This window comes from Dreissena polymorpha, chromosome 3 (genome assembly GCF_020536995.1).
Source record: "Dreissena polymorpha isolate Duluth1 chromosome 3, UMN_Dpol_1.0, whole genome shotgun sequence".
NCBI classification, from domain to species: Eukaryota; Metazoa; Mollusca; class Bivalvia; order Myida; family Dreissenidae; genus Dreissena; species Dreissena polymorpha.
The window spans coordinates 103542791-103567176 of NC_068357.1; the positions used below are offsets into that span (position 1 = coordinate 103542791).

A 24386-nucleotide genomic window follows, 5' to 3' on the forward strand; every position below is an offset into this window, starting at 1 on the left:
CCATATTTTTCAAGCAACCGAAACCATTTTCAAACTTGTCCAAGATACTATTGGGACGAATCTTCTGACCAAGTTTCATGAAGATCAGACAATAAATGTGGCCTCAAGAGTGTTAACAAGATTTTACTAAAGCCATATTAGGAAAATGCCCCGCCCCTTGGCAGCCATGTTTTTCAAGCAAACGTAACCATTTCAAACTCATCCAAGATATTATTCAGACCAATTTTCTGACCGAATTTCATGAAGATTGGACAATAAATGTGGCCTCTATAGTGTTAACAAGGCAAATGTTGACGCCGCACAATGGACAAAAGGCAATCACAAATGCTCACCATGAGCTCATTGTGCTCCGGTGAGCTAAAAACTAAGGTAGATAGAGTTATAGTTCTTAGTCACTGCACTTCTCCTACTTGCCATCTGTTTATATTTCATGTTTCAAGTAAATCCCTTCAGTAGATTTAGAGTTATGCTCCGGACAAAAATTTACGTTGAAATTATATAAAGGGAGATAATTCAACAAGAGGGCCTGAAAGGCCCAAAGTCGCTCACCTGAGATAACAAGATATTATTGGGACAAATCTTCTGACCAAGTTTCACAAAGATCAGAAATTAAATGTGGCCTCTAGAGTGTTAACAAGGTTTTACTATAGCCATATGAGGAAAAATGCCCCGCCCCCTGGCAGCCATGTTTTTCAACCAACCGGCATCATTTTTGAACTCGTCCAAGATATTATCGGGATGAATCTTCTGACCAAGTTTCATGAAGATCGGACAGTAAATGTGGCCTCTAAGAGTGTTAACAAGATTTTACTATAGCTATGTAAGGAAAAATGCCCAGCCCCTTGGATGCCATTTTTTTCAAGCAAACATAATTATTTTCGAACTCATCTAAGATACCGTTGAGACCAATCTTCTTACCAAATTTCATTAAGATTGGACTATAAATGCGGCCTCTAGAGTGTTAACAAGGTTTTACTATAGCCATATATAGCCATATAAGGAAAAATGCCCCGCCCCTGGTGGCCATGTTTTTAAAGCAACCAAAACCATTTTCGAACTCATCCAAGATATCATTGGGACAAATCTTCTGACCAAGTTTCATGATGATCGGAAAATAAATGTGACCTCTAGAGTGTTAACAAGGTTTTACTATAGCCATATAAGGAAAATAGCCCCGCCCCCGTGGTGGCAATGTTTTTCAACCAACCGGTGTTAATAAGATTTTACTATAGCCTTATATAGCCATATAATGACAAATGCCCCGCCCCTTGGCAGCCATGTTTTTCCAGCAAACGTTACCATTTTCGAACTCATCCAAGATATCATTAAGACAAATCTTCTGACCATATTTCATCAAGATTGGACAATAAATGTGGCCTCTAGAGGGTTAACAAGGTTTTACTATAGCCATTTAAGGAAAAATGCCCCGCCCCCTGGCAGCCATGTTTTTCAACCAACCGGCATCATTTTCGAACTCGTCCAAGATATTATTGGGATGAATCTTCTGACCAAGTTTCATAAAGATTGGACAATAAATGTGGCCTCTAGAGTGTTAACAAGATTTTACAATAGCCATATATAGCCATATAAGGAAAAATGCCCCGCCCCTTGGCAGCCATGTTTTTCAAGCAAAGGTTACCATTTTTTAACTCATCCAAGATATCAGTGGGACAAATCTTCTGAGCAATTTTATGAAGATCAGAAAATAAATGTCGCCTCTACATTGTAAACAAGGTTTTACTATAGCCATAAAAGGAAAAATGCCATGTTTTTCAACCAACCGGCATCATTTTCAAACTCGTCCAACATATTATTGGGATGAATCTTCTGACCAAGTTTTATGAAGATCAGACAATAAATGTGGCCTCTAGAGTGTTAACAAGATTTTACTATAGCCATATAAGGAAAAATGCCCCGCCCCTTGGCAGCCATGTTTTTCAAGCAAATGTAACCATTTTCGAACTCATCCAAGATATCAATCAAACAAATGTTCGGACCAAATTTCATGAAGATCGGACAATAAATGTGGCCTCTATTGAGTTAACAAGGCAAATGTTGACGCCGCACAACGGACGACGGACAAAAAGTGATCACAAAAGCTCACCATGAGCACGTTGTGCACAGGTGAGCTAAAAACTTAGGTAGATAGAGTTATGGTTCTTGGTCACTGCACTTCCTCTAGTTGCCATCTGTTTATAATCTAAGTTTAAAGTAAATCCATTGAATAGATTTGGAGTTATGCTCTGGACCAAGTTTAGGACGGACGGACAGACAAACGGATGGAGACTATTACTATATCCCCCTTCCGAAATTTTGGCGCGGATAATAAATAACAAGAGGGCCTGAAAGGCCCAAAGTCGCTCACCTGAGATAACAAGATATTCTTAGGACAAATCTTCTGACCAAGTTTCATGAAGATCGGAAAATAAATGTGGCCTCTAGTATTAACAAGGTTTTACTATAGCCATATAAGGAAAAATGCCCCGCCCCCATGGTGGCCAGGTTTTTCAACCAACTGGCATCATTTTTGAACTCTTCCAAGATATTATTGGGGTGAATCTTCAGACCAAGTTTCATGAAGATTGGACAGTAAATGTGGCCTCTATAGTGTTAACAAGATTTTACTATAGCCATATCTAGCCATTTAAGGAAAAATGCCCAGCCCCTTGGCAGCCATGTTTCTCAAGCAAACGTAATCATTTTCGAACTCATCCAAGATATGATTAAGACCAATCTTCTGACCAAATTTAATGAAGATTGGACTATAAATGTGGCCTCTAGAGAGTTAACAAGGCAAATGTTGACGGCTCACGACGCACGAAAAGCAATCACAAAAGCTAATCATGAGCACGTTGTGCTCAGTTGAGCTAAAAATAAGTTATCTACACCTGGGTTCAAACCACTGACCCTTGGAGTAAATGTCTGGCGCTTAAACCACTTGGCCATCCATGCTTACATGATATTAATTGTATTTTGTACTTTATATAGGCAATTCTCCTAATGTCACAATATAATATTTTATCATACCACCGCATTGATATCTGCCTGATATAACGTTGCCTGATATATTTTTTTATATCATGGTCAACAGGAAGTTCTTGTATCAGTCAATGTTTGGAGTTACGTGGGATTTTCAATAAAGTCAACAATTTCTATCAACATGAATCAGATTCAACAAAACAAACAATTTGACACCAAGAACGTACATATTTTATTCTAGTTTAAAGTCATAAATCACAAAAACGTTTATTTTTTAAAAATCACAACAGCCGGCACTGCATAAGTTAAATGACGTCATCAATGGGGCAATAAATCTTAAATATCGATATAGTCTTTGCACTCGCAAATTTTGCACAGAAAGTCAAGACAAATGATAACTGTATGCTTATCCTCAACTATTTAAACAAGCGATTTAACACGCTTATGTCATTATTGAAACCATCATCAAAATGTCAATTTCAATACACATCTCCAAAATGGCGTCTCCAAACTATTCGGTGAAGTGTGTTCTTAGATTAAATTTGTCACTGCAGTCCATTCCTGATCTCCAATTCAAGACGTTTATAATTAAAGCGGTTGTACTCTTCCCATTCATAGTGCAAACAACTTTTTTTCTCTATACGATGTTTAAAATAAGTGATTATTCGTGTTGTCTGTTTGAACACCGTTTCTACATGTATGTCAACGTGTAAAAGCCGGATCAGCAAAATCAGCGGGGATCCGTACATATTAAATATAAAGAAATGGATTGTTTTGCAGATTTTTAGGAAAATGTGGTATGAAAACAGAAAAACAGGTTACTGTCCCATCGTTGTGTAATATATAAGGCTCTGCACGAATAAAATAACGGCTCGGCAAGCCTCGCCGTCATATTTGTCTAAGCCTCGCCTGATATATTACAAAACGATGGGACAATAACCTGTTATTCTCTATATATAGATAACAACAAAACGTTCCAAATCATGCAATCTTTTTAAGTTTTTATCACTTTTTTATTTTCAGGTTTTTTAATCGGCAAAAGATGCATATAATGGATGTGTAAGAGCTAGGTAAACGTTCAGTATTACTTTTACCATGCAAAAAAACATAAAAACATTTTAAAATCTGAAACAATTTTTTCAATTTTGTCGATATATCAAAACATGCAAAGGTCCCTTTGACAGATTTTTTGTTTGATATTAGGATAGCCTGCGCACAGTAAGCTTTGAATGTGTAAAACAGTCTTTGATATCTCGACTATATAATTCGCCCCCTTGGTGCATCCACACATATAGGTTATTAAACTGTGAAAGTTTGAGCAAAACTGACATGCAGTTAAAGATGAGTTGAAAATACAAAACTTCCATATCTCAAAAACAGACAAAGTGCCATAAGTATTCCAAAACTGGTGAAAGCAAAAATTCCTTTCTTCATACATGTAATCATCTGTTGAGGTAATTCAAACTTGAAAGCTTATTCAAATTAACCCAGTTGTTTAAGAGGAGTTCAAAATACAATCTTCAAGATGTAAATACTGACATTCCTTTGGAAAGATGGACGGACTAGTGAATTGCTCAATGCCTCCCACTCCATAGGGGCATCAAAATACAGCTGACTAGTTCATGCCAAAAGGCTTAGCTTAGGCCACAACAAACTGATAAAATGTTCGTCAGATTTGCCGCACCTAAAAATCTTAAAAGGAAATAAAAATATTTTTATTTTGCGCATGCAGCAACAAATTTGCTGCACCTATTTATTAAATGATTAAGTGTAATTTAGCCTACGTATTTTACGACATAGACTTTAATAACGCTTTGCGTTATTACATTGGTTTATGGTAAAACAAGAGATGCGTTTGTAAGAAACACAATGCCCCTAATGCGCTGCTTTGATCTTTTCTTTGACCTTTGACCTTGAAGGATGACCTTGACCTTTCACCACTCAAAATGTGCAGCTCAATGAGATACACATGCATGCTAAATATCAAGTTGCTATGTTCAATATTTCAAAAGTTATCGCAAAACTTTAACCAAGGTTAAAGTTTTGGGACAGAATGACAGACAGACAGACAGGCCAAAAACAATATGCCCCGATCATTCGATCCGGGGGCATAAAAAATGGCATTGTCATGTCGGCCAAAGACACAAATGGAAATGTTAATTTTCCCTCAAGGCAATGAGTCGTTGCATCACAGATGATTTTAGTAATTTTATATTTCAGCCGCATCAACATCAGGATGTGAAATGTGTCCGATATGCGTACGTTTGGTAGAAATCTGCAATAAACTTGTTGGTATTGATTAAGTTAAAATATTAAACATTAACATGCAAATTATTGTCGCCGTTGAACTGGACAAAGAGTGTCGAATATAATTTAAATTGTATGAGACTTCTATCTATTAGTTTGAACTGTTGTATAAGACTCCTATCTATTAGTTTGAATTGTATGAGACTCCTATCTATTAGTTTGAATTGTATGAGACTCCTATCTATTAGTTTGAATGTATGAGACTCCTATGTATTAGTTTGAACTGTTGAAGGCTAAGTCCAAGATGTACATAATGCTCCCAAAACATGAATTTAACATTAGTGCGAAAGTGAAGAAACTTTCTGGACCTCAACAACTATACTTGGATTTGATGGACTTTATATATATTTAAACACAAAACTTTTACTACCTATTTTTTCTTTTTCTTTCATTGGGAAGTTATGGGTTTTTTTTACTTTACAAAACATAAACTTCTCATCTCTAATTTGTACAGTGCTAAACTAACAAAATCAATGCACCGAGTATTGTAAAATATCATAACCTATGATATTTAGAACTAATACAAATTCGAGATATTTTGTATCAGTATTTGTTTTTGCCCAAAATTACAGCCTCTTACAGGCTGTGTCCAAATTACAAAAAGTAAAAAAGGCTGTTTCCCAATGGCAAAAAGTAACATTTTTTCGAAAAAATCTGGCCAAAATTTCCAAAAAAATAAACCAAACTTTTAAAATAAACTTTTATTTATAATCCTAATAATAATGTTTCAATTTTCACAATTTCATGGTTTATCACACTTTATCCCCAATCAAAAAGGCACAGGCTGTAAAGTACAACACGAAGAAAAATCACTGCTTATGCTTGATATTTATTGTATTACTTATTGTGTCATGTTATTAAACCATCATTGTCAGAAAACTGAGCTTCTTATATAACTTTGCTAATGAAAACTACGGTGTACCATGTTAAATTTTAGTAATCACTACCTGGTGTGAGTAAGCAGAACAGCTATTGGACATTTTTTTACAGTTTGTATTTATTTTTACAAACATTGGATAAGAGCTACCGGTAAACCTCAGTTACAGGCTGTCAACTGTCATAATCTTTAAAAAGTAGGAAAAAAATAGGAATAATTTTCTTTAAAAAGTATAAAAAAAAAGGAAAAAATAGGAATATTCCACAAATAGTAGTAATGTTTAAAACACTTACCATTGGATTGCAATTCAATTTTACCAATAATTTCTGGTCACAGGAAACGGCACAGCTTGGGGACTTGTGAACTGGATGTGTGGCATCAACCTAATTTTTTTTTTATTAATCAATCAATCAATCCAGAAATAACATAACCTAAATGTGTTATGTTTAATATTAAGGTGTTAGTTTACATACATTGTATTAGGAAACTAGCATATTAGGTTACATACGTAGTATCGGAAACAAGCATATTTATGGAAACAGAGCAAATACATCAAGCTGGTTATTATACTAATACTCAACACGAATGCCGGGCAAAACCCCTCCCGGATAAAAACCCTCCCGTCAGTTTAATAGGGGCCGGACGAAAACCCTCCCATGAATAAACGGGGACGGACAAAAACCCTCCCATGAAAAAAACGGGGGAGGACAAAAACCCTCCCATGAAAAAACGTGACCTGACAAAAACCCTCCCGTGAAATCCGAGCCACGAATTCAACTATCAACAATTATTTATGAATTTTTAATCCGAAATCGGTCATTTCCGAATGTCATTTCCGACATTTGTATTTTGTTGTCGGTTATCCGAGATATTTATTTTTTGTAATAGTGACTTCACTTCAGTAGGTAACATTACACTATATATTGACTAATTAAAATATTTCCGAATTAAAATGTTGTTATTTTACACCCATTTGACGTCAATTATATATGTTTGAACTAAGATTTGTATTATTACTTAGTACTACGATATTCATGATAACTTAGTATGAATAACAAGTAGGGTGTTTATATAAAATATATAAAATATCAATTGTGCGCCGGCCAGTGCATTAAGAACATCAAAGTCGTGTTTCTTGTTTAGTCATCATCGCAAAAATAACAGAGGCGGACACAGGCTTCCCAAGACATTATTTATTTCGTTTTATAACAAGCATTATGAAGTCTAGACAGTATAATGTTACGTACATTGACAAATAAGCATAATCAATTGATAAACAAAAACCAACATTGTAGACACGTGTGTGCCTTTACACAAACAAATTGCTTTTTATATGTTGCCGATTTACAGTATGATATTTTGAACAAATGTTGTCAGCATTGAGTGATTATTTCGGAGTTATGAAAGCAACATTGTGTGAAGCAAATACATTTGTCGGCGTTTAATTGCTTTTAATTGATTCTGTGATTAAACTACTTAAAAACTAAAAGTAGTTGCAGATTCACAGTTTGCTATTTTGAGTAAATTTTGCGGATTAATGAATGCAACAATGTGTGAAGCAATTACATTTGTCGGTGTTTAATTGCTTTCACAGGAGGGTTTTTGTCCGCAGTTGCAGATTCACAGTTTGCTATTTTGATACATATTATTGTATGCCATTAACTAGTTAATTGTAATGATTAGCTGATTAGTGGGCCTAAATCACCGAATCATTGACATATTTGACAATACAGTATGCTTTATATATTGTCTGCAAAAATGCAATTGACAACGTTACAGTCAAAGCTAAATTAAATAAGTAATTAAGACAAATTACTTACATGCTAACGAATTGTTAGTTGTTAACAGAATTTAACTTTCATTTTCGCAAAGTTTTCAGAAACTTCCCGGAAAGCACGTTTTTTGCATGAATGAGCGTATGACGCGATTAAACGTTGCACCGTATCGTATTGCATTCTATCTAAATTTAAATTCACTTGTCTATAAATGGCCTCATTTTATGTTTTAATTGATGTTGTTATTATGTTGGATTATCGGACATATATGCACATTAGAAAGCGGTATGTTTACAGTTAATGGATACACATTTTCTTTCAATTTCACACCCCTTAAAACACAATACACAATACACACAATGGGTAATTTTATCGGATTAATGAATGCAACACTTAGTGTTTCTTTTACGGGAGGGTTTTTGTCCGGTCCCATTTTTTCATGGGAGGGTTTTTGTCCGGTCCCGTTTTTTTCATGGGAGGGTTTTTGTCCGCCCATGTTTATTCATGGGAGGGTTTTCGTCCGCCCCCTATGAAAATGACGGGAGGGTTTTTATCCGGGAGGGGTTTTGTCCGTATTCCATTCAACACATACAAGGCTGTTTATATGATAAATTTGATTTTTCCTCTAGGCATTTTGTTAGCAGATTTTTATTGCATCATGCACAGCGAACCTCTGGTCCAGAGATTTTAATATACACAAGACAAACATATATTTTATGTACATAGTGGTTTTCACTGGTACCTTATTTCTTTAATGTCAACTATTAAAGAAAAACCATCACTGCAGAACTTATGACCACCAGAGTCAGACTATTCTTTATTTCTTGATAATTTTCCAGTTTAAATTAGTGACTTGTGGTGGCTGTCCAAAAAAAAAGTAATTTGAAAAATAATACAGTTGAAAGCAAATTGAAATGAATATTACTTTCATATTGCAATATTGGAACTTATATAAAATTGTATACCAAACAGTCATGTACAAATAAAATACTAGTTCAATGTTTTTTGAAAAGACCAAAACACTTTTTTGTTGCATATTTTCAAATTAATTCCCTGGACATCCACACATGCTCCCTTAGTAAAAACAAGAGCACCGCATAACAGGTGCCAACGCTCGGCTGCGAAAGCTTGTCGGATTTTTTTAAATGTTTTTTAGAGGTCACAGTGACCTTGACCTTTGACCTAGTGAAACAAAATTGGATGTTGCATGTAGAACTCATCAAGGTGCATCTACATATGAAGTTTCAAAGTTGTAGGTGGAAGCACTTTGATTTTAGAGCCTTTGTTAAAGTTTTATATTGGAGATAACAGTGACCTTGACCTTTGACCTAGTGACCCAAAAATGGGTGTGGCATGCAGAACTCATCAAGGTGCATGTACATTTGAAGTTTCAAAGTTGTAGGTGGAAGCACTTTGATTTTAGAGCGAATGTTAAGGTTTATGTTAAAGTTTTATATTAGAGGTCACAGTGACCTTGACCTTTGACCTAGTGACCCAAAAAGGGTGTGTGGCGTGTAGAACTCATCAAGGTGCATCTACATATGAAGTTTCAAAGTTGTAGGTAGAAGCACTTTGATTTTAGAGCCTATGTTAAAGTTTTATATTAGAGGTCACAGTGACCTTGACCTTTGACCTAGTGACCCAAAAAAGGGTGTGGCGTGTAGAACTCATCAAGGTGCATCTACATATGAAGTTTCAAAGTTGTAGGTGGAAGCACTTTGATTTTAGAGCCAATGTTAAGGTTTTAGCACGACGCCTACGGCAAACGACGAGCTGGCTATGCCAAAAACCTCGGGTTTTCTCCGAAAACAGCCAAGCTAACAACATTTGGAAAAAATACTATTAAATTACTAAGAACTAACATGGTAGTATGACTAGATTCTGCAGTGCGGTATCATAAAAACTGAACATTGTTTTTCTTTGACATTCTTTTCAACTTTACAAGAACTAGTGACCTGAAAATCAATAGGGGTCATCTGCTAGTCATGATCACTCTACCTATGAAGTTTCATGATCCTAGGCACAAGGGTTTTTGAATTATCATCCGGAAACCATTTTACTATTTCGGGTCACCGTGACCTTGACCTTTGACCTAGTGACCTGAAAATCAATAGGGGTCATTTGCTAGTCATGATCAATCTACCTATGAAGTTTCATGATCCTAGGCATAAGCGTTCTTGAATTATCATCCGGAAACCATTTTACTATTTCGGGTCACAGTGATCTTGACCTTTGACCTAGTGACCTCAAAATCAATAGGGGTCATCTGTGAGTCATGATCAATGTACCTATGAAGTTTCATGATCCTAGGCCTAAGCGTTCTTGAGTTATCGTCTGACAACCACCTGGTGGACGGACCGACCGACAGACCGACCGACCGACAGACCGACATGAGCAAAGCAATATACCCCCTCTTCTTCGAAGGGGGGCATAATAAAATTAACAAACTAAGATACTTAGCAAAGACATACCTTTCAACAGAATGATGTAGAGAGGACTGATGGCACACATTCTCAGCTACAGGTCCCATCAAGCTCAGTATTATACATGTATAGTGTAGAAATGGCACCAATCAAGCTTCAAATATACTTAAACACTTTTTTATAATGATTAGGGATTTCAGTCACATAAATATTACATCCACCAAAATCAAAAAGTATGAATAATATGCGTTTTTAAAGAAAAAGTAGGAAAAAATAATGAAAATTCAAAAAAGTAGGAAACAGTAAGACCAGTTGACAGCCTGCAGTTATTACTTCTAAATGATCTGTACTGGTATTTTGCAGATATTGTGCATTTATTTGGCAAAATTCATCAATTTACATAGACAATATATGTATTTTTTATTTTTCGCTCGTCTGTGATTTAACAAAAGATAGAATTTTTTATTTTATTTTTTTCGCTCGCTCGCTCCATTTTTGGGGGGCAAAAATCCGTAGAACAAATCTTCAATTTGTTGTGGCCTTAAGAGTTTTTAGCAGAATAAGTCCTGACTACACATAACCTAAAATTAAGTATCTGCCCAATTATTTTTGTTTTTCAAAAATCCATTCATGCTGAACACAGACTCCATATGAAAACCAAGAATTTTGGGTTGATGAATAATTTGATATTTCATCTTACTTTGATGATCATCCTAAAGAAGTAATTCTTGATAATAAATCTGATTTTCAAATGGGCATAAAAACAACAACAAACCTTTGTAGCCTCTGTGTCACGAATAAAGACAGATCTCAGCTGTCCATTAAGCTCAAAGAACACTTCTCTGCGACCTTCCTTGTTGATGTCTCCCTTAGCAAGAGTCTTTATAGACAATGTCTTGCCCGTCTCAATTTCAACCTGGAGGAGAATGCATATTAAGAATAAAACATATTAAATAAGCAAACATAAATAAAGTATAATGAAACAAGGGCTGTTTGTAAAACATGCATGCCCCCCATATACGTTGTAGTGACAGCCATTGTGTGAATATGTTTTTTTGTCACTGTGACCTTGACCTTTGACCTAGTGACCTGAAAATCAATAGGGGTCATCTGCGAGTCCTGATCAATCTACCTATCAAGTTTCATGATCCTAGGCATAAGCGTTCTTCAGTTATCATCCGGAAACCATGTTACTATTTCGGGTCACTGTGACCTTGACCTTTGACCTAGTGACCTGAAAATCAATAGGTGTCATCTGCGAGTCATGATCAATGTACCTATGAAGTTTCATGATCCTAGGCATAAGCGTTCTTGAGTTATCATCCGGAAACCATTTTACTATTTCGGGTCACCATGACCTTTGACCTAGTGACCTCAAAATCAATAGGGGTCATCTGCGAGTCATGATCTATGTACCTATGAAGTTTCATGATCCTAGGCATAACCGTTATTGAGTTATCATCTGGAAACCATTTTACTATTTCGGGTCACCGTGACCTTGACCTTTGACCTAGTGACCTCAAAATCAATAGGGGTCATCTGCGAGTCATTATCAATCTACCTATCAAGTTTTATGATCCTAGGCATAAGCGTTCTTGAGTTATCATCCGAAAACCATTTTACTATTTCGGGTCACGGTGACCTTGACCTTTGACCTAGTGACCTGGAAATCAATAGGGGTCATCTGCCAGTCATTACCAATCTACCTATGAAGTTTCATGATTCTAGGCATAAGCGTTCTTGAGTTATCATCCGGAAACCATTTTACTATTTCGAGTCACCGTGACCTTGACCTTTGACCTAGTGACCTGAAAATCAATAGAGTACATCTGCCAGTCATTATCAATCTACCTGTGAAGTTTCATGATTCTAGGCATAAGCATTCTTGAGTTGTCATCCGGAAACCATTTTACTATTTCGGGTCACCGTGACCTTGACCTTTGACCTAGTGACCTGGGTCATCTGTGAGTCATGATCAATCTACCTATCAAGTTTCATGATTCTAGGCATAAGCGTTCTTGATTTATCATCCGGAAACCATTTTACTATTTCGGGTCACCGTGACCTTGACCTTTGACCTAGTGACCTCAAAATCAATAGGGGTCATCTGCGAGTCATGATCAATGTTCCTATGAAGTTTCATGATTCTAGGCCCAAGCGTTCTTGAGTTATCATCTGGAAACCACCTGGTGGACCGACCGACAGACCGACCGACATGAACAAAGCAATATACCCCCTCTTCTTCAAATGATCAATCTATATGTCAAGTTTCATGATTCTAGGCATAAGCGTTCTTGAGTTATCATCCGGAAACCATTTTACTATTTCAGGTCACCGTGACCTTGACCTTTGACCTAGTGACCTCAAAATCAATAGGGGTCATCTGCGAGTCATGATCAATGTTCCTATGAAGTTTCATGATCCTAGGCCCAAGTGTTCTTGAGTTATCATCCGGAAACCACCTGGTGGACCGACCGACAGACCGACCGACATGAGCAAAGCAATATACCCCCTCTTCTTCGAAGGGGGGCATAACAAAAAGAGGGCCAAAATGGTCCAGACTGAATCAGCAGAATTCACATTGTGATACTTCATGGATGTAAGCTAGTAAACACCATTATATGATCGTACACACACAATTTAAAACCAATCTGGTTTCAGAGATTTTGTCTGTATATAACATGTGAACCCTGAAAGTAACAAGTTACGATGTCAGGGGCATAATTTGAAAAATTGTCTATAGGACCATTACATTTTGCACCACTTGAAGAAACCGTTGACCCTAGTCATGTGATGTAGACAAAGCTGCTGCTATGTCATCGTTTATACCTGCTAGAAAGTATTATCAGCTTAGGGAATTACTCCTTTCTTGTCCACTAACCAATGTCCAGCTACCGGGTATGCAAGTATAGGTTTTACATATCAGTAAGAAGTATAGCTCCCCAACATCACCAGTTGAACGGATAATCCAAGCCATCTTGGACCTCAGTTAACTCTACCAAACACTTTAAGATCAAAATGTGAAATTGGGTGAGCATCACTGCCGTTTGTTAAAGTCATATTTCTATTGAAGTAAATATATAAAAATGTGAGCCCTGCAATAAGGTAGGTTTTTACCCCAGGAAAACTTTGTAGATGACAACTACATCATATTACAGACCAAAAATCAAGAAACTTTCAGGCAGCTTTGTACTTTGGTCGAATAAGATTAAAAAAAATATCAAAATATATATCAGGCATTTCCCCAGGATTTTGTTCAGGCACAGTGGCAAGACATCGCAAGATGGGGATTATTGCAGAAGGGTGTCAATTTTGCGGGTCGACTTTTTAATTTATTTTTCTACATGTTCTTAATCAAAATACACAATAATATTAACACACAGAAATTAATTTATTTGCTTCTTTATTTTTCCTGAATTTATTTCATTAAAGTAATATTTTATACAATGAAATTACAAGACAAATAACAGCAGGCATTAGAATGCAAATACAGTTACATATTGTACCACAGGTGTACAGATATACAATGTTAACTTCAAACAAGAGGGCCATGGTGACCCTGGTCGCTCACCCGAGAAGTATTAATGATAAGTAAGGGTTGTAAAACATCTTTTTGTCAAATTCATTGGTTTTTTATTACCATTTTTTATTGATTTGTAAACAGTGAAATTTGATATGATAAGTAATGGAGGAGCAAGAATAAGAAATTAAGACTTTTTCAGAAAGTGAATTGAACGCAGTACACAATGAAGTTGTATACATTTTATGAATAAAAGAAATGACACTGCATTATAGTACCTGATTTTATATGTTGAATATTTAAGGCATTTCGAAGAATTTCTGGATATATTGCACATACAGCAAGTTCTGTTCAAACAGAGTTTCATGAATGTTGCACTTAAAATGTGACTTCTAGAGTGTTCAAAAGGTTTACAATAGCTATATAAAGAAAACTACCCACACCCATGTTTTTCAAAGAACCAGAACCATTTTTGAAATCAGCTGTGATATCATAAGAACAAAAGTTTCACGAAGATTGGAAATAAATGTCAATTCTACATTGTTAACAAGGTTTAACTGTAGCCATATAAGGAAAACTGCCCCGCCCCCTTCTGGCAATGATTTCAACAGACTGGAACACATTTTTAACTCTGCCCAGATATCATAACAAGAGTATTAACATGTTTTTTCAGCCGAGATTTCATTGGAATAAATGTTCCGACTCATGAAGATTGGCAAATAAATGTGGCTTATAAAGTGTCAACAGCCCCCAGCATCCATGTTTTTCAACAAAGCAGTAGCATTTTCATGTTCTGATCAAGTTTCATAAAGATTGGATAATAAATGTGAGTTCTAGAGTGTAAACAAGGTTTTACTACATAGCCATATAAGGAATAATGCCACACCCCCTTGCAGCCATGTTTTTTTTTAACGGATCTCAACCATTTTCGAACTCAGCCCAGATATCATTAGTACAAATATTCTGACCAAGTTTCATGAGCATTGGACCAAAAATGTGACTTCTAGAGTGTTAACAAGGTTTTACTATAGCCATATTAGGAAAACTGCCCCGCCCCCTGGCAGCCATGTTTTTCAACAGACCTGACCATTTTCAAACTCATCCAAGATATCATTATAACAAATGTTCTGACAAAGTTTCATGAAGATTGGACAATAAATGTGACTTCTAGAGTGTTAACAAGGTTTTACTATAGCCATATTAGGAAAACTGCCCCGCCCCCTGGTGGCCATGTTTTTCATCCAACCGGAACAATTTTTGAATTTGTCCAAGATTTTATTGGGACACATGTTCCCACCAAGTTTCATGCAGATTGGACTAAAAATGTGACTTCTAGAGTGTTAACAAGGTTTTACTATAGCCATATAAGGAAAACTGCCACGCCCCCTGGCAGCCATGTTTTTTCAACCAACCGGAACCATTTTCGAACTCGTCCAAGATATTATTGAGACACATGTTCTAACCAAGTTTCATGAAGATTGGACAATAAATGTGACCTTTAGAGTGTTAACAAGGTAAATGTTGACGACGCACAACGCACGACCGACAAAAGGCGATCACAATAGCTCACCATGAGCACATTGTGCTCAGGTGAGCTAAAAACTGTTCTGCGAGGCTTCTCCTGGTGCCAGGCATCCGAAGTTCACTGCCTCATTGTCTGGCCCATCAATGCTGACCATATCACCAGAGCATTGAGGACAGCAGACTTCTGGCGAGATGGGTTTGTTTGTGTTTACCCTTTTCATTGGGCTGAAGCCCTCTTGCAGTCTGAAATACTACCGTAAAAACCCAGTCATAAGTCGAGATTTTTTACCTCCAAAATTTGATTAAAAGTACAGTATCGACTTATGAGGTCGACCACGAAAAAAATTAATGAAATTCGACGAACATTGATCCTCGCGGCAATTGTTGTATAAAAAAAACTAGTTGATTTACGACACATGAAATGTCGTCTTTTAACTGATACTTACCAATTAATATAACCACAGTTCGCAACATTTCCTTTGTTTTTATTTTCATTATTTAATCCAAAGTTTTCATGTTAGCAGGTGTTTTTTATAACTGAACGCGTAAACAAAAGATCAGGTCATTTTTTAAGTTGAGCGATAATTGGCAACCTGTGTGAATTGACAGTTTGACGTCATCAAAGGAAAGCGGCTTCCTGTCAAGAAGCCATAAAGCAGCACCCTTCTCGCCGATAAAATAAGATTCCTTTAATTTGTGAAGCGACATGTTTAACCAATCGCGAGTTTGTTATTCATTGGTAATCGTTCAATGATGTTTGAGCACGTGCATAGCTCCGCCTTTTAAACTGTTATGTAGAACAAAGGTGGAGTTAGCGGTCTATTGGTTATGTCAATCATTGTAATAAAAACGTGTTTTACCGAAGAAGTAATCAATTGTTTTGATAGATAAAAAGTGCAAAGATTACAGTGATCACAATGTGTCATCGGATTATAAGTTTGTGGATTAATACTAGCGTGGACAATTAAGTGCAAACTTTAAAATAATTTATTAATTTGACTAACACATTTGATTTGCGAAAATGCCTGGAAAACGCAAACGCCATGCGAATGACAATGCGTTTAAAATACGCGTGATAGAATTTGCAGAGCAATCAAATAATAATACTGATGCTGAACGCAAGTTTTGTGTTTCGTATGTCGTTGTTGTGTAAATTACGATGTACATGTATATACGTCTTGGTTTCCTATGTTGTTGATTTTGTTTTAATGTGGTTCATAATGATTTGCTTGTCTATATTTTTATCTATTATTTTCGATTTCCTAAATAGGTATCGTATGGATTATATTACACAAAGTACATAATACACGTGTCCGTTATGTCTACGTCGCACAGGGCTATGATGACGTCATGGTCTATGTATAGAATAAAAACTCTCCGTACATTTAAAATGGCGTCTGTTTATGAAATTCGTGGACGGACAATTTCTGACTCGACTTATGACTTTGACATATTCAAAATCTCCGATTTTCGTATCATTTTTTACCCCCCGACTTATGAGCGGGTAGACTTATGACTGGGTTTTTACGGTAACTATGTATTTGTAAAATTACTCTGACATTAGAATTTTAAATCGCTTCAATTGTAATACAATGAGATATTTAAGCATTTTTTGTTTGTTATTGTATAATTGACAGTCTAGTCAAGAAGCCACTGACTGCTGAAAGAACTGGTATACACGTGTGACGAATGCATAAAGAGCACATCATACCTTCAAAAGGGTGAATTATTTTTCAAACAACTGTTCTATTTCATGGTCTATTATATGTTTATCAAATTACATTAAGATATGCTTTCATATTGAAATTGTATTATCTGTAGTGTCTAATCTTTGATGCAACATAACATCTGTCTGATAAACTGTTTCAGTGAAAGTTTTTAATTATTATTCACTTGCGATTTCATTTTGTGTTGCTTTCCCTACGTACCTATAAATAAGTTTAGTAATGTAAAGATATTCTTACTTCCTTTAACTTCTGTTACCCATGGACAATCTTGCTTCCAACTATGGTTGAACCCACTGGCTCGCTGTTTGAGTCGCTTGGTTGGTGGGTAGGAGGTTTCAGGATCACTAACAACGTCCTGGAAACGTTCACTTATTGCACTCTCTGACAGCGACAATTCATTAGTAGTACCAACCACGAAATCGGTATACTGTATGCAGATTTCCCAAACAGACTGGTCTTTTCTTAGATCGTATCATTCTGTCATGCCCAAAAGCTTAAGAAAACTGTGTTGCTCAATAAAGCCTTTTCTGTAAATATCAAATAAACTATTGGATATGAATGCATTAAATGTTGATACTGTAAATTTTAAGTCGCCATTGAGAAAACAGTGTGAAAAGATTTTAAGTTGGCAGGAGAAATCAAATGAGAGGTTTGACTCCAATTAATTCTAACTTTCTTCAATTACCCTGAAATGCATTCTGTATTTTACTGAATTTATATGATTATTGTGACAAGCATCTTCTTAATCATACCTTGTTTGTTTTGTTATACTGGCGATGTACATTGTGCAAGTCATATTAAAAGGCATGTTCTGTTCTTCAATTACACACTACTGCAATAAACAACAGTGACTGTTTTTGAAAAAACGCTGAAATAGTCGTATGCAATTAAAATAAAACAACAAACAAATAGGGCATACCTTTAATTGCTCTTACGCCATGTGTACCGGTAATAATTGATCACTCTCGTCTATTATTAGTGGACAGACACCATAACTGCCCCCTATAAACAACCCGTTAATCGTGCTCACGTCATTTCTAAGCACCTTATGCTCACACAGCTGATTAGCACGTGCTTGTTGATTGGTCATTTGGCAGAATGCAGAAAACATTCAAATCAGAGCTTGCCATGGCTTGTAAAATTTTAAAGCGTCCCTGCAACATGATCAGAATATCAAGCGCTGCGGCGAAATGGATTTTGAAATCCAGGCACAGCTGTGCTTAAACCACCTCGGGAAAAGCCTGATATATAATATATATATATATATAGGCATTTCCCCAGACGGTTAAAGCACAGCGGGCCCTCGGTGCCTGGACTTCAAAATTCATTGCGCTGCGGCGCTTGATTTTTAGACAATGACGTCGCGATGCTTGAAAAGTTTACAAGCCATTTCAAGCTCTGATCCGAATGTTGTCTGCATTCTGGCATCGACCAATCCTTATAAGTTTAATGTTCATAATAATAGATTTGGTAAGACGCGAGCACGATTTATGGGTCGTTTATAGGGGTCAATTATGGTGTGTATCCCCTAATAATTGTCTATGATGATCGATTATTACAGGTACACATGACGTAAGAGCAATTAAAGGTATGCTCGATTTTGTTGTTGTTTCATTTTAATTGCACACGACTATTCACAAAATAAACAGTCAACGTTGTTTGTTGCGATAGTTAAATAACAGAACATAACATGTGTTTTATTATTACTTGCAGTGGAACAAAACAAAGCGTGATTAAGAAGATTCATATCATGTTAATCATATAATTTTAGTAAAACACGGTATACATTTCAGCGTTATTTAAGTTATATTTACAATTAATTGAAGTCATGCGTCTCACTTGATTTTTCCTGCAAACTTACAATGTTTTCACACTATTTTCTCAAACACGACTAAATTAACAGCACCAACATAACATGCATTCACATCAAATAGCTTATTCGATATTTTCGGAAAACGCTTAAGACCTGCAACAAAGTTTTCTTTGTTTTGATGCACGAAATAATGATACGATCGAGTATACGACCAGTCCCTGTGTCTGGGAAATCTGCAATTGCACATTTCTTTGTCAGTACTTTTAATTATCGTCGCTGTCAGAGAGTGAAATAAGTGAAAGTGTCAAGGACGTTTTAGTGAGCCTGACCCCTCCAACCCACGAACCAAAAGTCTCAAACAGCGAGTCAGTGGCAGCAATATTGTCCAATGTTGTCCATGGGTAACAGAAGTTAAAGGAGGTAAGAATATCTTTACTTAACTAAACTTTTTATAAGTATGTAGTGAAATCAACGCAAAATGAAATCGCACGTGAATAATTATTAAAAACCGACAGATATTGTGTTGAATCAAATATTAGACACTACAGATGATAACATTTTAATATAAAATCATATCTTAATGTAATTTTATATAAACATACACTAGACTTTAAAATAAAACAGTTGTTTGAAAAATAATCCACCCATTTTTAGTTTTATTGTGCTCTTTGTGTATTCTTCACATGTGCAGATCAGTGCGTTCAGAAGTCGGTACTGCTCCTTGGGTACTTGACTAGACAGTCAATAATATACATAATAACAAACGAAAAATGATTTTTTGCTTAAGCATCTCTTAGTGTTAAGTCAATGAGATTTAACATTCTAATTTCAGAATAATTTTACATTTTGTTTGTATTTCAGACTGCGAATAGGCTTAAGCACAATGCAAGGGGGTAAAAGGAGAAGCCTCAGAGAAAAGGTGTTCCAAGTGAAAATTGTATATATGTACACGTGTGGTAAAAAATGTAACTTAACTATTGTGGTGTTATTTTAAATCATTTTTAGTGCGTTCTAATGCCTACTGTTATTTTTCTTGTTATTTTATAATATAAAATATGACTTTAATATAATAAATTTAGGAAAAATAAATAAACAATAAAATAAATTTTAATGTTTTCATAGCTCCAAATTAGTGTGTATTGTATATAGGAACATGTAGAAAAAAGTGGTTTAATATCTCCTACGAATTTTGTATTGTGATTAAGAAAATGTAGAAAAAAGGAAGCTTAATGGGCACCCTTTTGAATAAACCCCCATTCCGCGATGTCTTGCCGCTGTGCTTGACCAAAATCCTGGGGAAATGCCTGATATATTAGGAATAATTTTCTTTATTGGCAGGGTCAATCTAAAGACCAATGGCATGATTTAAACAAATAAGGTGAACGATCACCATAATTATTATATTATACTTTATCTTCTCTCCATCAAAGGATACAGACTATGGTCACCTACTAGGCTCCCTATGAACCCCTTCATCAGGCATCCTAACAGTTCATTAAAACTGGAAGACCGTTTTTTCTTTCCTCAACAAGAAGCAATTCAATTATTAAAAGGTTGCACTTAAGCTTACTAACACATCCTAGAAGCTATATTTTTCAACTCAGTTGAGATATAATAAGAACAGATATTCTGAGCAAGTTTCTCGAAGATTGGGAAAACATGCAACTTCTATAATGTTAACTAGAGCTTTGTCACGGACGTGACGAATACCCCCACATGCCGCATTGACACAGAATATTTTGCATGTTGTCTTTACAAAAAACAGGGGACACCATGCTCAATGTTTAAAACGCACTAAGTGACCCCGTGACCTAGTTTTGACCCGGCATGGCCCGTGTTCGAACTTGACCTACATATCATCTAGATACAACGTCTGACCAAGTGTTGTGAAGATCGGAAGAAAACTACTTGAACTAGATACAACATCTGACCAAGTTTGGTGAAGATCGGATGAAAACAACTTGAACTAGATAAAACTTCTGACCAAGTTTGGTGAAGATTGGATGAAAACTACTTGAATTAGAGAGCGGACACCATGCTGAATGTTAAAAAACGCACTAAGTGACCCAGTGACCTAGTTTTTAGCCCGGCATGGCCCATGTTCAAACTTGGCGTAAAACTTCTGACTAAGTTTGGTGAAGATATTGGATGAAAACTACTTGAATTAGAGAGCGGACAACATGCTGAATGTTAAATACGCACTAAGTGACTATCTAGACATCATCTAGATACAACATCTGACCAAGTTTGGTGAAGATCGGATGAAAACAACTTGAGGGAACACTTAATATGGACGGACCAAATGACAGACAAGTTCACTATTATATACCCCCCTAAGCTTCGTTTGTGGGAGTATAATAAGGTTTCACTATGGCTATATATGGATAAGTTGGCGCCCATGTTATCCAACAGATCACAGCCACTTTCAAATTGGACCTAAATATCATTAGGACAAATCTTCTTAGCAAATTTCATGATGATTGGACTAAAAATTTTACTTCTACAGTGTTAACAATGTTTAATTATATCCATATAAGAAACCCTGCTGGCATTTGCCATGTTGTTCCATGACCAGAACCATTTTTGAAATCAGCCAAAATATCATAAGAATAAATGTTCTAATTAAGTTTCATGATGACTGGAATATAAATGTGACTTCAAGAGTCTTAACAAGGTTTAGCTATAGCCACATTAGGAAATGTGCCCGCCCCTTAATGGCCATTTTTTTTTCAACTGACAGGAACAATTTTAAAACTCTGCTTAGTTATTATTATAAAAAAATTCAAGATCAAGTTTCATAAAGATAAAACTGAAAAAGTGACAAGGTTTCACTATAGCCATATAAGAATTGTTTTGCTCATGTGAGCTAACTTGTGGCTATTATAGAGTGATACAAATGTAACATTTCAAAACAAACACTGATGAACACAAGACGCTCTACTGATCACATAGTCTCACCTCAAGCACTTATTGCTAAGGTGTACTGAAAATAAGGTGTCATGTCAAATCATACAATAAACTTACTAACACTTTAAATGCCAAATCGAGAAATAATAACGATGAAACTTAGTCTGATTGTTTGTTTGTTTGAAGTCAAAAACAACATCACCTGGCCTAATCTTCCATAACTGTTCTATCTTGAACTCAAGTAGGCACTTGAGACCCATCATGGCCCTTTTGTTTTAATTTATACTAAGTGGCATCCTTATACCCATCTATCCCATATGCAATGCTGAACGAAGTTTTGAAATAATAAGTAGGTATGCAGTGTTATGATAATAGCAAAATTCAGACATTCCCAAAAGTGCCGGAATGTCGGACCTGACCGACGTTTGTAAGACAGGTCCGATTGAAAATCGTTTAATTCCGAGTTAATACGTCATTAGTTTTTGCAGTTAAACAAAAACATGTTCTGCAACTCAGATCGTCTGGCAAAATTAACTCTTGAGTTATTTAATGTTTACTATTTTTCAAAGTATTATAATGGTGACCCTGATACCACACCACCCCATTTTCAAGAAATTACACAACTAAAACTTCACATTTATAACCAACCTCAAACTCTTTGGCTACTTTGGGTCCCACCAAGAAGAGAGGAGTGTTGAGGGCATCAACTGGTCCATATTTATCCTTGAATTCCAGATACTCGTTTGTGACCTTGGGATATAATGCAGCACTGATCACATCCACATCTCTAACCATCTTGCCATGCTGGTCAACAAGTTTCTTCTTGAGGGCTTTGAAATCTACTGGCTTCAGAGACTCACCCGGGCGACCTTCAATTGTCTTCTTACCTTGTAAAATCTATTCAAGTAATACAAAAATAATAAATAATTTAAAAAAAAGGAACTGTTTTTTAATAATAATAATACACTGTTTTTTACTAGATATTTATCTCTAGTTTAACAGTTTTTCATTGCATCACATTTCTATTAGCCGTATCCAAAATGTGAACTTTTGTTGCAAAGTTAATTAAATTCCACAAAAGATCTAATAAACAATAATAATCAATGAAGTTTCATGATAAATCCTATTTTTGGTTTTCAATACTTTATTATCAAATAATTAAGTTTTACCCAAGTTCAGATATGTAGAGAATATTTGTTCATGTCAGTGTAAGATCGTTTGTTATTTCACGAGTGATCATAGAAAATATTATTTTTCTATAATCACGAGTGAAATAACAAAAGATCTTACACTGACATGAACAAATTTTCTGGGGGTTTTTATGCCCCTTTTTCAAGAAAATAATTAACAGACGTTTCCCTTTCGCTGAAAAGTAACCCTTTCTCGGAGTTTCTCCCATGGCGTGCCTCAATACATTTCAAAACACAAAATGACGTCATTAGTGTGACTAAATGACGTCATTATACCAGCGAACTTCTCCAGTTAAACTCTTTTACAATGTAAATAAACGGTGAAAAAGCATAAAATAAAAAGAAAATGTGTTGGATTCGGTGGAATGTCGTTTTTAATTCATTCATGATCATAGAAAATATATATATTAAAATTATTTATGATAATCTAAAAATAGAAAAAGGAGTTCCGAACATGTGTTCTTTTCACCAGTGAATATAACAACTTGTTCTTTTCACTGCTGTTATTTAACTGCAGAAATTTCATATTTTATCATTAGGTATAAAAAAAACATAGATCATATATATTTTAAGAAAATGTCTAAACGTAAGGAGTAAGAAAAAAAAGAAGGGATGAAAGAAGAGGTTTTTCACAAACATATTTGAAACAAGAGGGCCATGATGACCCTGTATCGCTCCACTGTTTTTTCTTTGCGAAAAAAACGTGTAATGCGCATGGGTTGAAATGTACTCAAGCATGTGACTTTCTCTTTCTATCCCTCGTCCCACTGGGCGCTTAAAGTTGGAAAGGTGAGCATTTTTATATATGGAAAAAGTTACTACCGTGTTAACTAAACAGACAAAAAAGCCCGGGAATTGTTGCACAGGTCCTTTGCTTATAACGTAGGTACATTTATCTCTCCAAAAGATATTGTCGTTCTTTCTATTTCACATATTTTTAGATGCTGAAGATCAAATCTACGCATTTGATTTGAAACAGATTCACAAGACCCATAGGAATCAAAATGCCTTAACCCTTTACCAAACAACACATTTTGGACTTTCCCAATTTGAAAGAGGTTGCAGACGTCAATTGAATTAAAATGGAATATGAAGGAAATTATCAGGTAGGATAGAAATAATTGTGATAAAAGGAGAAATTGCTCATCAACCCACACATCCCTAAGACCAACAGGCCTGAGAATAGTATGATAATCTAAAGATTATTTCTTTATATTTATAAATGTATTTAATTAAGTAATACATTTGACTTCTAAGATCAATTCATAACTTATATTAAGAAAATTATAAAATGGTCAGAAATATATATGGATTGTTGAGCAATTGACAATCATTTCAACAATT

General features: G+C 35.6%; 1 protein-coding gene and 1 long non-coding RNA gene across 3 annotated transcripts in view; both read right to left on the minus strand.

Moving 5' to 3' along the window:
* Positions 1-24386, minus strand: part of LOC127872890 (pyruvate carboxylase, mitochondrial-like) — a 154746-nt gene that overhangs the window by 5020 nt on the left and 125340 nt on the right. For both annotated transcript variants that reach the window (XM_052416378.1, XM_052416377.1), the window contains exons 19-20: positions 22501-22749; positions 11137-11277 (exon numbers count right to left, since the gene is read on the minus strand). In XM_052416378.1, coding sequence (XP_052272338.1) covers positions 11137-11277; positions 22501-22749 — 390 coding nt within the window. The remainder of the gene's footprint in view (positions 1-11136; positions 11278-22500; positions 22750-24386) is intronic.
* Positions 1029-11112, minus strand: LOC127872937 (uncharacterized). The gene is made up of 2 exons (XR_008045842.1): positions 10410-11112; positions 1029-6546 (listed from the first exon to the last, which is right to left on the minus strand). It is a non-coding gene; the product is annotated as an uncharacterized LOC127872937 (long non-coding RNA).